General features: G+C 54.3%; 2 protein-coding genes and 1 pseudogene across 2 annotated transcripts; all 3 read left to right on the plus strand.

The window, feature by feature from the left end:
* Window positions 1-9298: 9298 nt before the first annotated feature.
* LOC117978211 (putative uncharacterized protein FLJ44672) lies at window positions 9299-13300 on the plus strand. The gene is made up of 3 exons (XM_055104933.2): window positions 9299-10007; window positions 12071-12128; window positions 12222-13300. Exon 3 carries the CDS (start codon window positions 12298-12300, stop codon window positions 12919-12921), a length of 624 nt encoding a protein of 207 aa, XP_054960908.1. The 5' UTR covers window positions 9299-10007; window positions 12071-12128; window positions 12222-12297; the 3' UTR covers window positions 12922-13300.
* Window positions 13301-13385: 85 nt separating this feature from the next.
* Window positions 13386-14507, plus strand: LOC129394922 (putative uncharacterized protein FLJ44672). Its single transcript, XM_055104931.2, has one exon. It carries the CDS (start codon window positions 13536-13538, stop codon window positions 14280-14282), a length of 747 nt encoding a protein of 248 aa, XP_054960906.1. The 5' UTR covers window positions 13386-13535; the 3' UTR covers window positions 14283-14507.
* Window positions 14508-14587: 80 nt separating this feature from the next.
* Window positions 14588-16170, plus strand: LOC129394923 (putative uncharacterized protein FLJ44672; annotated as a pseudogene).
* The last annotated feature ends 423 nt before the right edge of the window (window positions 16171-16593 follow it).

Genomic DNA, 16593 nt, shown 5'->3' on the forward strand with positions numbered 1-16593 from the left:
CAGCCCTAACACTCCCTTCTTGCCAGCAGGAGTTCTGTTACGAGATCAAGCATGGGGACCTGGCCAAGAAGTCCCTGGAGGTCACCGTTTGGGATTACGACATTGGAAAATCCAACGATTTCATTGGTAAGGGGGCATAGTGGGAACACCGTCTCACTGTGTGCCTGTCCTGGATCAGGCCACAGCCCCTCTTTCCTGGTCCATGGGGAAAGCTGGAGCCACGGACCACCTGCCCCTAGGTCAGACCTTCTCCAGCCTGACCCTTGTGCCCCAGGAAGAGACAGGCCCAGAGACGGAAGGAGTTCTGGGAGGGTCACACAGCACTCTGTGGTGGAGCACAGACAAGAGACAATGATGGGCAGTGCCTCGGGCTGGACTCTGAGCCCTAGAGGCCCCAAATTCCCAGTGGGCCTGGTGGCTGCGCATAGTGGGGCTGCCCGGCCCTTTCTCCCCTCTTCAGGCCCCCATTCCTTGACCCCTGATGCTGCCTCTGCACCCTGCCCCTGTCCCTGCCCTGGTGGAAGACAGACAGGATGGCTGGGCCCTGACGGGGCCAGAGTGTGGCATGGAGGTCAGGTCCTGTTCATGCTCAGAACCCAGTGGGCAGTGGGAGAGGCTGGCCTTCGAGCACAGAACCTGGGAGGGGGCATGGGCCCCACGCCTGGGAGTTGGGGGTCCCTGTGCCCCAGCTGCCCCTCCTGTCCTCCTGCAGGTGGTGTGGTTCTGGGCATCCACGCCAAGGGGGAGCGCCTGAAGCACTGGTTTGACTGCCTGAAGAACAAGGACAAGCGCATCGAGCGCTGGCACACGCTCACCAGCGAGCTCCCAGGGGCTGTGCTCAGCGACTGACGCCCACCCGCCACTGCTACCCCTGCCGCCACCTGCGCCCAGCACGGCCGGCCCCGGGCTTCCCCAGCAGCCACCAAGGCCTGTGGCCCCCACACTGGGGGAGATCCAGAACCCCTGCTTGGACACAGAGCCACTGCAGTCCCCGCTCGGAGGACGTGGAGGGCTCAGCCACTCTGGGACGGGGAGGGCAAGGAGCTGGGGTGGGGGGCTCTCAGCCCTCTGGGGCCCAAGAGGCCGGTGGTGGAAAGAGACCTCAGCACCTGCCCAGGGGAAGGGGACACGCCCATCTGGGAGCAAAGACCCTTCTAGAGGCCAGCCCTGGCTGAGAGGACAGGAGTGTGGGGGCGCCTTGGCAGACAGTGGGAACAGAGGAGGGAGGTGGTGAGCAGACAGACAGGTGGAGGATGGGACCTTGAAGACTGGCTGCTCCAGCCCAAGAAAGCCTGACTGCATCCCTCATCTCCTTCGCTGCTGGGCAGATGGAAGAAGTGGGCTTGCCGGCCGAAAGTCTGCCAGAGTTCCCGGAGGCTCCTGATGATGGGTAAATTGGCACATGCTTCACTCAATGATTCCACAAGCCCTGGGGGTGAATGAGACACAGGGCCTGCCCTCAGGGAGTTCCCATCTAGTCAGGAAGCCGGAACAAACCATTCCAACTGGGGTGAGAAATACCAAGACCAGCTTGACCAGTCTGCAAGTACCGTGGGCTCTGCTGACTCTGCCGGGAGGTCAGGGAAGGCTTCCTGGAGGAGGCGGTGCTTCCGTAAGGCCTTGGAGGGTGAGTGGGGGCTTCTAAAAGCAGTCCAGGCAGTGGGAGTGGTCTAAAACGGCCTGGAGAGAGAAAGCCAATGGGGCCGGGGTGCTGTGGACCCGGGGTCTCCTCTCCAGGGGAGGGTTTGTTAGGAAGGTGTGAGGCTCGAGGCAGGAGGTGGGGGACGTGATGGAAACACCATGGAGAAACTGGTGTAGGCTCAAGTTCAGACCTCAGACCCAAGTCTCCCACTCTGATCTCTTTCTACTCCTGAGGGACCTCAAGGACAGAGCCCGCCCCTCCTCCTTCCCGGCATAAGCATCAGGTCAGCTGCGGTGGAGAAAAGGGTCCCTTGTGCTTGGAAAAAAAGCAAGCATTCCTACACGTCCTGACTCTGCCCTTTCCCCTCCCCTCCACTCCATGGCTCACACTGGGGGCCTCCGGGTGCTTGCTCGTGGCATCTTGGTCCCGCTACCGCCACAGATGTCCCTTTTGGGAGTAATCAGTGGCAGTCCAGGGCCGTGTCTCTGGGGAGGCCTGTGGGGCCAGCTCCACCCTCCAGGAGCTGAGCAAGAATCACCCTGGCTGGTGGGCCTGTCTGCTCCCCTGAGTCAGACTCCCCAGGAGGCTTGAGAGTATCTGAATCTTGGGGCCCATGCCTGAAGCCCACAAACTTTCTCTGCCTACCAAGGGCCCCTCAGGAACGCTGGGTGAACAAATGCAGAGCCAAGGAGTTGCACAGCCAGAGTCCCAGTGTGCTCAGCCCATCAGTGTGTGATGGAAACAGAGGCCCAGAGAGGTCAGGCCCAGAGAGGAAGGCCTGCCCAGGGCCTTCCAGCCCCACACATCAGGCCTTTCCCAGGTTGCAGGGAAAACAGGACCCCAGCCCCTACACAGTCCCTGGCTACCTGCTGCTCATGGAGACTTGTCTCCCCATCTTTAGGAAGGGTTTTTATGTGAAGGTTTTTGCATGCACTGGTCTGAACGCATGTTCACAGCCCTGCAAGGTGGGTTTGATTCTCATCCCCATCTTGCAGGTGAAACAGGTTCCCAGAGTCTGAGTAGTTTGCCAAGGCCACACAGCCAGGAAGGGCTGAACCAGGACTCAAACCCAGGTCCTCTGACTGCCACTTTCTCTCTCTGGGGGTCGGTACCCCCAGTCCCTTCCCTCCTGGTCTGTCAGAGACTCAGCAGAGACACCAGGTGAAGGCTCAGTAAGCTCAGGTGCATGATGGAGACCTGGGGTCTTGTCACTGTCCTGCCACCTCATCCGCTGGCTTTGAAACCATCCGTGCTACTTCAGGCTTCCCCAGAGGTGTCTAACCTGGCCCCCAAACTCAGCCACCCCACCCTAGGCTCTGGGGGCAGAGGCAAGGGCTCCTCTTTTCTCCACACAGAATGGGCACCCTCTGGGGGCCTAAGGTAAGAGGTGGTCTATTTCTAAAAGGCCTGGTGTCTAGTTAAGCTTTGGGTATCTTCTTAGCTTTGCTTTTTTGGGGGTCTCATTCAGAGAGGAGATTTGACAGCCTCTCTGAAGACACAGAAGTGAATGGCAAAGCGAGAAGAGGCTGTATCCCCCACCTACCATGACTTCGTTATTAGGCACATGGGGAATGTGAGGCCCAGTGGGTGAAAGGGGCCTGAAGGGGCACAGCTGGGACAAGAACCCAGAACTCCAGCCCCCCAGTCCAGGGCTCTCTACTGCCCAGGCTGTGCAAATGGGGCTGGGACCGAAAGATGGGGACAGTCAGGCTGGGAGGCAGGCTTACTGGCCAGCCAGCCCAGGGGCAGCACGGGCACTCGGGCAGGAACTCCCCAGGAAGTTTGGAAACCTTCCTTTCCTAGGATCTCAGCACCCTTCTGGATCCCGTGCAGATTGTCTTTCTGTTAAAGCATTTTGAGGCGGGGCACGATGGCTCACGCCTGTAATCCCAGCACTTTGGGAGGCCGAGGCTGGCGGATCACCTGAGGTCGGGAGTTCGAAACCCGCCTGGCCAACAGGACGAAACCCCGTCTCTACTAAAAATACAAAAATTAGCCGGGCGTGGTGGCGCACGCCTGTAGTCCCAGCTACTCGGGGAGGCTGAGGCACGAGAATCGCTTGAACCCGGGAGGTGAAGGCTGCAGTGAGCCAAGATCGCGCCACTGCACTCCAGACTGGGCGACAGAGCAAGACTCCGTCTCAGAAAAAAAAAACAAAAAACGCTTTGAGAAGCTGCAGAAGCGGCTCTGCCTTTGACCCCGAATGGGCATCTTTACTCGGGTCCATCATCCCCACAAAGACAGGAAATCTGATGCCAAAAAAAAAAAAAAAAAAAAAGTCATTCCAGGTGTCAGTAACCAGGCGCTGCCTCCAGCCCCGCCCCGCCCGCCGCCCCGCCCGCCGCCTGCGCCAATCCCCGACGGGCCCGTCTTCCAGCCCCGAAGGGGTCACCTCCTGACCTCTAGTGGCGAGCGCGGGGAACTGCGCCCCGGCCCGTCCGCCCGCCGAGCCCGGGCCGTGCATGCCGTGCCCGTTGTTCCTTCGCAAACCGAGTGAACCTCCCGATGCATGGACTCTGGCTGTCGTCGACGCAGACTCTCGTGCACTGCTTAACCCCGTTTTGCTGCCATGTGACGGCTGCAGACACTGTTGCAGACACTGTCCTCAAACTGCAGTCCCACAGACAAGTTTTGTATTTTGGTCTGACCTACCCGAAGGTGTCCTTTTTAAGTCTTATTTGTTAATATTTATAATGACATATAATCCAAAGTAAATGGAAACGTCATATTGCGATCTCATTGCCTTGGCGAGACTCTCACCTTTTAATAGATTTGAAGGGGGTGGGGGCGGTGGCTCACGCCTGTAAGTCCTAGCACTTTTGGAGGTCGAGGTGGGAGAATTGCTTGAGGCCTGGAGTTCGAGACCAGCCTGGTCAACATGGATAAACCACGCCTCTAAACACACACAATGACAATTAGCCTAGCGTGGTGGCACACACCTGTAGCCCCAGGTATTCAGGAGGCTGAGGTAGGAGGAGGAGGATCGCTTGAGCCTGGAAAGTGGGGATTGCAGTGAGCCGAGATCACGCCACTGCACTCCAGCCTGGGCAACAGAGGGAGACCCTGTCAAAAAAAAAAAAAAAGATTTGGAAGGGTAGGAGGGGAGGGTGGAAAGACGGAGGAAAAGGCAACTGAAACCTACTCCGGATATAGTCTTGTTACTCTTCACCAGGAACCCATTTGAGGTAGGCCCTCAAGTTACAGATGGGGAAACTAAGGCCCAGAGAGGTTAAAATACTTTTACAGAATCACACGGCTGGTCGATGGCAGAAGCAGGATTCAAACTGAGGCAGCCGAAGACTTTTTGCACCAGGACCTCTCGGCCATGCTGTTGTCCACTCATCCAACAAACAGCCGTGGAGTATTGACTAACGCCAGCCCGTCTGAGGCTCCAAGAGTCGTACATTTTAGAAGGTAATTTAAGACATGTACTGCTTAGGTTTGGAGGGAAAAAAATAAACCTTCCTAACCACAGATTAGTGTATTAGGACTAGTAGCAATCCCCACACTTTATATTTTCATTCCACCTTGTTAGAAAATGTTGATCAATGGTTGAATACAGTTTATTGTACATCATTCTTTAGGTCAGAAATTTCTCGAGATAAAAGCCTTTGCTTTCTAACATCGACTAACGAAGAAAATGTATGTCACTGAATGTGCAAACCTCTCAATCTCTTTCCTCTATGTCCCCCTTCAGGGTCAGGGTCAGGGTCCAGGTCCGGGTCAGCGTTTCGCATTTAGTCAGGGTTTGGTGTTCGGTTTTGGCCGGGTTAGGGTGGGTTAGGACTCGGGTCATAGTTTTGGGTTGGTGCGGTTGGCATCCGTGCTGGAATTTCCTTTCTGGCTGTCACCGTGACCGTAACCCGAATTCTGGTTCCACTGCTCTCCCCTGTCTAATTATCAGGGCTCTTTTCACCGCTGGCTCCATTCATTGCTTGCTCCTCCTGCTTATCTCTCCTGTCCAATCTGCAGAGCTCGCCACCTTCTTGTTCCGCCCTCTTCTCCCTAACATCCAATAGCAGCCTTCTCCGCAGTCCTTGCTCCGACCACTCCTGTCTCTTGCCCAATCAGCAGGCTCTACCAATGCTTACTCCGCCCACTTCTCTCGTCCAATTGGCAGGGTCTCCTCAGTGCTCGCCCCACCTACTTCATGCCCGTCCAATTGCAGGATCTCAGTGCTAGCCCCGCCCGCTTCTCGCTCCTATCCAACCAGTAGAGACTCTACCAGTGCCCACCCTGCCCACTTCTCTTTCTTATCCAATGACAGGATCTCCTAGTGCTCACTCCGCCCACTTCTCTCCCCCATCCAATCAGTGAGCTCTGCCAGTGCGTTGCGTTCCTGTCCTTGGGGGAGGGAGCCCGGGGTCTCTCGGGGAAACGGAAACGCAGGCTCAGATGTGCGGGTCCAGTTTGGAGGCGACGCGGCCGAAGCGCTCTTCCGCCACACAGTGGTTTTGTGGGGCAAAGGCCGCGCGATTCCGCAGGCCCTGACCCTGCAGGGACTCAGGATGGCCCTGGGCGCTTTGTCCGGGTGGAGCAAGGGCCCGCCCGGCGGGACGTGTGCGGGCGGCTGCGCAAATGGCCCCGCCGGCACCGCGCGGGCCTGGGGATGGGGGCAGCCTGGGGAGGCAGTGCCTGCGGGTGCCGCCCACGCCGAGCGCTCTCTGCCTCCCCGAGCACTCGCTCCGGACTCCAGGGCACCGTGCACCGAGGGCCATCCCCGCTGTCCGCACAGGGGCTCGGCTGGGCTCCCGCTCCCTCTCTCGGTGGAATGAGCTTTTGCAGAATGAGGGGACAGACTTCGAAGGAAACACATGCAGGCCTGACACCTAAAGAGAAAGCCAGCTGTCCCTGTGGTTTATTTCTAGTATTTTGTCTGATTGCTTTTCAGTGAGTCAGTGGTAGCCAACATCTTTAGTTCCTAGTACGTACCAGTGCTGTTTGAACACTCTCCCTGCGCTCTGTGCTCTTCCCATGATGAAGTGAAAACTTCATGTAAGGACAGAGAAAGTGTATCCTGGCCAGCTGTGGGGCTGGATCCACGTGGGGTCAGCCCATGGCATGTTTGGCCATCACACCGTGCTCACTGCTGCTCCTTCTTTTCCTTATACTGTTATGACATCAGCGTCTCTCCTGACACCACCTGTGCCTGCTCATATTTAGGCCTGATACTGCCCAGGTGTGTGACCCTAGGCATGTTCTCAAACCTCTCACCTGTAAAATGGGGATGGTGCTAGGACCTGCCATGGGGTGGTTGCAAAGGTTAAGCGGGGGTGGTTAACCAAAGCCTAGGAGCATCAAGGAGCACCATTGAGACACAGTGAGTATTTGTGGAATATTAATTCTTAATTCTTTAATAATTCTCTAATGAATTATTTACTTAATTCCTTTAGGATCAATCATCATTTATTCACTCAACTGTTAGGCTCATCATTTTCAGTTAGGTTAGGGATAGCATAGGGTTATGACTGTTAGGGTTAGGGTGGGGATTAAAATTCTATATGAGATTTGGGTGGGGAAACAGAGCCAAACGATATCATCAGTCCAATATTTTATATTAAGCGTTACAGAGATGTCGAACTCCTTACCAACTGATAACTATAGTGCCCACATTTTGCTCATGGGGAAACAGAATTAGAAAAATAAAATATCTTGCCTAGACTCCCAGCTAGCAAGTGACCTATGCCAGGCTTGAGTCTACCGACAGATCTGAGGTCTTGGACTTTTAATTACTATTCCTATTCAAGTCTATCATTTTGGATGTATTTCCTGGGTGACAGGGTGAGACCCTCTCTCAAACAAAAAAAGAAACCCAAAAAGTTTGTTTGTGAAGAAGAAGGAAAACTAGTTTTATGTGGTGTCATCAAGAAATGAGAAAAGAAAATGTCTTGATCATAGAGCATGATCTGATACTTTAAAAGTTGCCGAGAGGTCAAATAATGAAGGCAGATGGGACCTTTTGAGCTTACTGGTGACCTTCATATGAGCAATTTCACTGTTGGAGATGAAGCCATGTTGGTGTTCAGTTACTCAACATTATTCAACATCCCTTCATGCTAAAAACTCTCCATAAACTAGGTATTGATGGAACGTATCTCAAAATAATAAGAGCTATTTATGACAAATCCACAGCCAATATCATACTGAATTTGGACCAAAGCTGGAAGCATTCCCTTTGAAAACTGGCACAAGACGAGGATGCCTTCTCTCACCACTCCTATTTAACATAGTACTGGAAGTTCTGGCAAGGGCAATCAGAGAAAGAAATAAAGCATATTCAAAGAGGAGGAGAGGAAGTCAAATTATCTCTGTTTGCAGATGACATGATTGTATATTTAGAAAACCCCATCGTCTCAGCCCAAAAACTCCTTAAGCTGATAAGCAACTTCAGCAAAGTCTCAGGATACAAAATCAATGTGCAAAAATCACAAGCATTCATATACACCAACAATAGACGAGAGCCAAGTCATGAGTGAACTCCCATTCACAACTGCTACAAAGAGAATAAAATACCTAGGAATACAACTTACAAGGGATGTGAAGGACCTCTTCAAGGAGAGCTACAAACCACTGTTCAAGGAAATAAGAGAGGACACAAAACAATGGAAAACCATTTCATACTCATGGATAGGAAGAATCAATATATTGAAAATGGCCATACTGCGCAAACTAATTTATAGATTAAATGCTATTCCCATCAAACTTCCAGTGACTGTCTTCAAAGAATTAGAAAAAACTACTTTAAATTTCATATAGAACCAAAAAAAGAGCCCGTATAGCCAAGACTACCCGAGGCCAAAAGAACAAAGCTGGAGGCATCACACTACTTCAAACTATACTACAAGGCTACAGTAACCAAAACAGCATGGTACTGGTACCAAAACAGAAATATAGAACAATGGAACAGAACAGAGGCCTCAGGAATAATACCACACATCTACAACCATCTGATCTTTGACAAACCTGACAAAAACAAGCAATGGGGAAAGGATTCCCTATTTAATAAATGGTGCTGGGAAAACTGGCTAGCCATATTCAGAAAACAGAAACTAGACCTCTTTCTCACACCTTATGCAAAAATTATGTCAAGATGGGTTAAAGACTTAAATGTAAAACCCAAAACCATAAAAACCCTAGAAGAAAACCAAGGCAATCGGGTTAGGGTTAGGGTCAGGGTCAGGGTTAGGGTCAGGGTTAGGGTCAGGGTCAGAGTTAGGGTCAGGGTCAGGGTTAGGGTTAGGTTAGGGTGAGGGCAAGGGTTAGGGTCAGGGTCAGGGTTAGGTTAGGGTGAGGGTCAGGGTCAGGGTTAGGGTCAGGGTAGGGTCAGGGTTCGGGTTAGGGGTTAGGGTGAGGGTTAGGGTGAGGGTTAGGGGTTAGGATGAGGGTGAGGGTGAGGGTTCGGGTCCGGGTCAGGGTCAGGGTAGGGTCAGGGTTCGGGTTCGGGTTCGGGTTAGGGGTTAGGGTTAGGGTTAGGGTAGGGTTAGGGTTAGGGTTAGGGTTAGGGTAGGGTTAGGGTTAGGGTCAGGGGTAGGGGTAGGGTCAGTGTTAGGGGTAGGGTCAGGGTCAGGGTTAGGGGTTAGGGGTTAGGGTTGGGTTAGGGTCAGGGTCAGGGTCAGGGTTAGGTTAGGGTCAGGGTCAGGGTCAGGGTCTAGGGTTAGGGTCAGGGTTAGGGTCGGGGTCGGGATCAGAGTCAGGGTTAGGGTTAGGGTTAGTGTTAGGGTTAGGGTTTTAGGGTTAGGGTTAGTGTTGGGTTAGGGTTAGGGCTTAAGGGTTCGGGTTAGCGTTGGGGTTAAGGGTTAGGGTTATGGTTAATGGTTAGGGTTAGGGTTAGGGTTTGGTTTTGGGGTTCAGGTTGGGGTTTGCGATTACGGTTGGGGTTGGTGTTGGGGTTAGGGTTAGGGTTAAGGTTTGGGGTTAGGGTTAGGGGTTAGGGTTAGGGTTAGGGGTTAGGGGTAGGGTTCGAGTTCGGTTTGGTGTTGGGGTTTGGGGTTAGGGTTAGGGTTTGGGGTTTGGGTTAGGGGTTAGGGGTTAGGGTAGGGGTTAGGAGTTAGGGGTTAGTGTTAGGGGTTAGGGTTGGGGTTAGGGTTAGGGTTAGGGTTAAGGGGTTAGGGTTAGGGTTAGGGTTAGATTACAATTTCTAACCTGTTTTGTTCTGTTTTTTTTTTCTGAGACAGGGTCTCCCTCTGTTGTCCAAGGCTGGATTGTAGTACTGCTATCACAGCTGACTGCAGCCTCAACCTTCCATGCTGAAGCGATCCTCTCACCTCAACCTCCCACGTGGCTGAGACTACAGGTGCTTGCCACTATGCCCAACTAATATTTGGAATTTTCGTATACGTGGATTCCAGAGGGGTGACAGCGAAACGTGAGTAAGCATGGATTTTGGTATATGCAGAGATGGGGGGCTGGAACTAATTCTGTATACTGAGGGACGACGACTGTATATGTTTTTACAATTACGCTGTAGGATACATACTGTTGCATAGCCTTGAAAATAATAATTTTTAATTGAGTGGAATAATAATACTATTGATAAAAGTAGCAGCTGGCCAGGTGTGGTGGCTCACACTGGTAATCGCAACACTTTGGGAGGCTGAGGCAGGAGGATGGCTTGAGGCCAAGAGTTTGCGATAGGCCTTGGAAACAAAGGGGGAGTCACCATCCCTACAGAAAAATACATGAATTAGCCTAGTGTGGTGGCATGTTCCTGTAATCTCAGCTACTTGGGAGGCTGAGGTGGGAGGATCACTTGAGCCCAGGGAGGCTGAGACTGCAGTGAGTCATGATCAGGCCTCTGCACTCCAGCCTGGGTGACAGAGTGAGACCCTGTCTCAAAACAACAAAAAAGTAGCAGCTAACATCAACTGACCTTTTATACCAGGTGCCTATGGATACCATAGTTTAATTTCTTATAACTGTTTCTTATTTCACTTACCAACTGTGTCTTCAGTTACTCCCAGATTTTTACTGTGTGTGTACAGATGACCTTTTGTTTAGATTGAATTGTCTCCCCAGAAGTAAGATTACTGTGAGTCATGGTGAATGGACATTCTCATTACCCTTGATGTAAATTGACAGGGTTTTGGGTGCCTCCCAGCTATAATCTTAGCACTTTGGGAGGCTAAGAGAGGAGGATTGCTTGAGGCCAAGAGTTGGAGGAGGCAGTATGGCAGTATGGTGAGACCCTGTCTCCATTATTTTAAAAAATTGACAGGCTTTACCCGGGAAGGCTTATACACAATTTAAACACCCCTCATAGTATAAGAAAGTGCCCATTTCACTGCACCTTTGCCAGCACAGGGTATTATAATTTAGTAAGTCATTTTTTGTTTGATTATTTTACATAGACAAAAGACCTCATATTACTTTACTTGTCACATTTCAACATCTTTCCTCAGCTTATTAGCTCTATTTCTTTTCTGTCTGTAAACGGTTGTTGTTGTTTTGTTCTTTGAGACAGGGTCTTGCTCTGTCACCAGGCTGGACTGTAGTGGCATAATCATGCCTCACTGCAGCCTTGACCTCCCAGGCTCAAACTTCAGCATTCCGAGTAGCTGGGACTACAAGTGTGCACCTCCACTCCCAGCTAACTTTTTTCTTTTTCTGGATAGAGACAGGGTCTCACTGTGTTGTCCAGACCGGTCTCTAGCTCCTGGCCTTAAGCAATCCTCCTGCATTAGCTTCTCAAATTGCTGGAATTTCAGGCATGAGCCACCATGCCCGGCCTGGGCTAGTCCCATATTCTCTAGAGTTCTCTTTACTTTGTGCTAGCCAATCTCTCATTATGCTGTTCACCTGTTATAATGAATAATTCTCTGTATTAAATTTTACCACTTTAAACTTTTGAGTGGTTTATGCTTCCTGATTGGACTCTAACTAATATGTTAGGAAGGGTCCCAGGAGGTAAACCCACACAGATGGGATTTGGGCATAGGTTTGGTTTCCCAGGGGGCAGTGCTGAGCTCTTTGCCAGTGGGAAATGGGATGCTGGTGATTTCCAGTAGGTGACCTCACAGTGACTCAAGCTACCACTTACTGTTGATTGTGACGAAATGCCAGCTGAGGCACATGCCTTGGGAGCTAAGTGGTTGCTGCCCTTGACCACTGTGAAGACTGGTGTGGGAAGGGTCGCTTTGGATGCACTTGAGCAGGGGTCCCCAACCCCTGAGCCATGGAGCCGCAAGGAGCCACACAGCAGGAGGTGAGTGGTGTCGAGTGAGGGAGTGAGGGAAGCTTCATCTGTAGTTACAGCCACTCCCCTTTGCTCACATTCCCGCCTGAGCTCCACCTTCTCAGATGAGCAGCAGCATTAGATTCTCATAGGAGAACGCACCCTGTTGTGAACCGTGCATGTGAGGGATCTAGGTTGCGCTGTCCTTATGAGAATCTAATACCTATTGATCTGTCACTTTCTCCCATCATGCTCAGGTGGGAACATCCAGTTGCAGGAAAACAAGCTTAACACGCCCACTGATTCTACATTATGGTGAGTTCTATAATTATTTTATTATATATTACAGTGTAAGAATGGAAATAAAGTGCCTAATAAATGCAAATGTGCTTACATGTTTTGGCCCAGCTCCTACCTCCCGGCAGCCTCTCCAGGCCCAGCACTTTCTCCAGTCAGCCTCTACAGACCAAGCTCATGACTCACCATGGCCTATTTAGGCCCATACCCTACCTCACGGCAGTCTCCGCAGATGAGGCTACTGCCTCACAACAGCCTCCACAGGCACAGCTCCATCGTTACAATGGCCTCTTTAGACCCAGCTCCTGCCTCCCAGCCTTCTCTCCAGGCCCTGAACTTTCTCAAGTCGACCTCACCAGGCCCAGCTCATGCTTCTTTGCAGCCTCTCCAGGCCCAGCTCCTGCATCTTGGTGGCCCCTCCAGGCCCACCCTCTACCTCCCGTCAGCCTCTACAGTCCCAACATCTGCCTCACAGCAGATTCTTCACGCCCAGCATCTGCCTCACTGTGGACCCCCCAAGCCAAGCTCCCAACCTTTCAGCAGCTTCTACACACCCAGCTCCTGCCACCCAGTGGCCTCTTTAGGCCAAGCTCATGCTTCACAAGGGCCTTTCCAGGCCCAACTTTTGTCTCATGGCAACCTTCCCTGGCCAGATTCCTGCCTGTCTCCCAGCAGCCTAGACAGGCCCAGGTCTTGCCTCACACTGGCCTCTCTACATCCAGCTTATGCCTCATGGTGGCCTCTCCAGGCCCAACTCCTGTCCCAGGACGTCATCTCCGGGCCCAAAACTTACTCAAGTCAGACTCTCTAGTCCCAACTGCTGCCTCCTGGTGGCCTATGAAGGCCCCAAATCTCCTCAAGTTGACCTCTCCAGGCCCAGCTCCTGCCTCCTGTTAGTGTCTACAGGCCCAACCTCTGCCTCATGGGGGCTTCTCCAGGCCCACCTCTTCCTCTTGGCTGGGTCTACAGGCACAACTGCTGCCTCACAACAGCCTTTTTTGGCCCAGTTCCTGTCCAGCTCATGGCGGCCAATGTAGGCCCAAAACTTCCTCAAGTCAAACTCTCCAGGCCCACCTTCTGCTTCCCGGTGGCGTGAACAGGCCCAGCTTTGACTTGAGAACAGCCTCTGCAGGCCCTGTTCTTGCCTCCCAGGGGCTTTTTCCAGGCCCAGCTCTTGCCTCATGGCAGCTGCCCCAGGCCAAATTTCTGCCTGCCTGCCAGCAGCCTCAACAGGCACAGCTTCTCCCTCACACTGGCCCATTTAGGCCCAACTCATGACTGTGAGGCCATTTCCAGGCCTAGTGCCTGCCTCGTGGCTGACTCTTGAAGCCCAAAACTTCCTCAAATCAGCCTTTTGCCCAACTTTTGTCTACTGTCGGACTCTACAGGCCAGCCTCTGCCTCACAGTGGACCCTCCAGACCCAGATGGTGTCTCACTGTGGCATCCTCAGGCAAAGCTCCTGCCTTTCGGCAGCCTCTCCAGGCCCAGCTCCTTCTGCCTCCCAGTGGCCTCTTTCGGCCCAGCCCAGCTCATGCCTCCCGGCGGCCTTCCCAAGCCCCGCTTTTGACTTTCGGTGGCCTCTGCAGGCCTCGACAAGGCCCAGCCTCCTGCCTCCCGAAGGCCTGAATGGGCCCAGCCTCTGCCTCACAGCGGACTCTCCACGCCCAGCTAGCTGTCGCCTCACTGCGGCCTCCCAAGTCCAAAGCTCCTGCCTCTTGGCCGCTTCGGCAGGCCCAGCTCCCGCCTGCCAGTGGCCTCTTCAGGCCCATGGGGCTCATTCCTCACAACGGCCTTTCCAGGCCCAGTTTTTCCCTTCCGGCGGCCTCTCCGGGCCCAGAACCTCCTCAAGTCGGCCTCTCCAGACCCACTTGCACCCTCCGGGCGTCCTCTCCGGGCCCAGCTCTTCTTCCTGGTTGCGTCTCCAGGCCCGACTCCTGCCTCTCAACAACCTCTTTGGACTTAGTGCCTACCCATCTCCTGGCGGCCTTGGTCGGCCCACAGCTTCCTCAAGCCAAGCTCCCCAGGCCCAGGTCAGGCCTCACGGTGGCCTCTCCAGGATGAGCTCCTGCCCTCCGATGGCATCTCCAGGCCCCAAATGGTCTCCGGTCGGTGGGCTCCTCCACGCCAAGCTTGGGCCTCCTGGCGACCGCCACAGGCCCAAGTTGTCCTGAAGTCAGCCTCTCCCGGCCCTGCCTCCCAGCAAGTAAGCAAGCTCTTTTGGCTCAACTCCTGCCCAGCTCCCAACCGCCTTTGTAGGCCCCGAACTTTCTCCAGCCAAGCTCTGAGGGCCCACCTCCTGCCTCCTGGTGGCCTGTACAGGCCCAGCACTGGTTGGAGAACAGCCTCTGCAGGCCCCGCCCTTGCCTCCCAGGGGCCTCTCCAGGCCCAGCTGTAGCCCCCACGGCGGCCCCCCAGGGCCAAGTCCCTGCCTGCCTCCCAGCAGCCCGCGTGCGGCCCAGCATCTCCCTCACGGTGGCCTGTTGATGCCCAACTCATGCCTCTGGCACCCTGCCCAGAGGCGTGAGCCCCTGCCTCACACTGGCTCCTCCCACGCTGAGAGAGGTCAGTGTGAGCCCTTGCCTCACACCGGCCCCTCCCACGCGGACAGAGGTCAGCGTGAGCCCCTTGCCTCACACCGGCCCCTCCCACGCGGACAGAGGTCAGCCTGAGCCCCTTGCCTCACACCGGCCCCTCCCAGGCTGAGAGAGGTCAACGTGAGCCCCTTGCCTCACACCGGCCCCTCCCACGCTGAGAGAGGTCAGCATGAGCCCCTGCCTCAACAGGCCACCGTGAGGGAGGAGCAGGGTCGCACGCGGGCTGCTGGGAGGTAGGCAGGGACTTGGGCCCGGGAGGTCGCGGTGGGGCGAGAGCTGGGCCTGGAGACTCCCCTGGGAGGCAACAGCGGGGTCTGCAGACGCCCTTCTCCCGCCGGAGCTGGGACTGTTCAGTCACTGGGAGAAGGGATGTGGGTCTGAAGAGCTTGGTTGCAGAAACTTCGGGGTCTACAAACGCAGGCGGGAGCTGAGCCAAAAGAGCTTGTTTGCTGGGAGGCGGGAGATGCAGCCAGGAGGAACAGCTGGGCCATGCGGGAGGCGGAGGCCAGACCTCCTCAAGTTGGCCTCTCAGACCCACTTGCAGCCTCCCGGTGTCCTCTCCGGGCCCAGCTCTTCCTCCCGGCTGCATCTCCAGGCCTGACTCTGGGCCGACTCCAGGTCCCAACAACGTCTCAGGCCTCACGGTGGCCTCTCCAGGATCAGCTCCTGCCCTCCGATGGCATCTGCAGGCCCCAAACAGCCTCCGGTCGGTGGGCTCTTCTAGGCCCAGCTTGGGCCTCCCGGCGGCCTCTGCAGGCCCAAGTCGTCCTCAAGTCGGCCTGGAAGTGGGCCTGGAAGAGCAGCAAGTTGGCCTCCCCGGGCCCAGCTCCGTCCTCTCGGCGGCCTCTCCAGGTGCAAAACTTCCTCGAGTCAGCCTCTCCAGGCCCAGCTCCTCCTGCCTCCCAGTGGCCTCTTTCGGCCCAGCCCAGCTCATGGCTCTCGGCGGCCTTCCCAGGCCCCGCTTTTGACTTTTGGCAGCCTCTTCAGGCACAGAACTTGATCTCCAGTCGGCCTGTGCAGGCCCGGCCTCCTGCCTCTCGAAGGCCTGCACGGGCCCGGCCTCGGCCTCGGCCTCACAGCGGACTCTCCACGCCCAGCTAGCTCTCGCCTCACTGCGGCCTCCCCAGTCCAAAGCTCCTGCCTTTCGGCCACTTTGGCAAGTTCAGCTACTGCCTGCCAGTGGCCTCTTTAGGCCCAGCTCATTCCTCACAACGGCCTTTCCAGGCCCTGTTTTTCCCTTCCGGCAGCCTCTTGGCCTCTAATTTGTTTATCTTTTGTGTATAAATCCCAAAATATTGAATTTTGGAATATTTCCACCATTACATATTTTGGTAGGTAATTTATTTGGAGTGAGTTTCTGCACCATGCCCGAATTTTTTATTTTATTTTCCTTATTATTTGGTGTTAAACAGGTTTAATGACGGTCATGGCAACTTTTTGGCACAATGAAAAATATCGCCCATGATCAACGTGTTCTGTTCTGGGGAAGGGGGCAAAGGCAGGGTGAATCACTTTCTTAAAAAGTATAGCTCAAGTTGGGAGTGCAGAGGGAATGGGGAGAAAACCCTCCCGCTGCCTGTGTCGAAGTGCAGGAGCCCCCACCCCCATACTAACCTGAGTCCAGCCACTCTGGGGAAAGAAGGGGTGCATGAACTCCCCCTAGTCCACAGGCGCCTCCCTGTGGCCCAAGGCCCTCTTCACACTCCATCTTGTAGCCCAGCAGGAGCTATTTTCCGAAAAGTGAAAAGCTCTGAAGGTCCCACAATTCATGGTATGTACAGGGGCTCGGAGGAGGGAAACTGCCCAGCTTTCCCCCGGCACAGCTGCAGGGGTAGGGGGTATAGATAAGAGGAGCAGGCCTTGGCCAGGCGTGGTGGCTCACGCCTGT

The sequence above is a fragment of the Pan paniscus genome, chromosome 21 (genome assembly GCF_029289425.2).
Source record: "Pan paniscus chromosome 21, NHGRI_mPanPan1-v2.0_pri, whole genome shotgun sequence".
NCBI lineage: Eukaryota > Metazoa > Chordata > Mammalia > Primates > Hominidae > Pan > Pan paniscus.

Coding starts and splice junctions, on each gene's coding strand:
- LOC117978211 (XM_055104933.2), top strand. CDS start 12,298: ATGGCCTATTTAGGCCCATACCCTACCTCACGGCAGTCTCCGCAGATG.
- LOC129394922 (XM_055104931.2), top strand. CDS start 13,536: ATGGTGTCTCACTGTGGCATCCTCAGGCAAAGCTCCTGCCTTTCGGCA.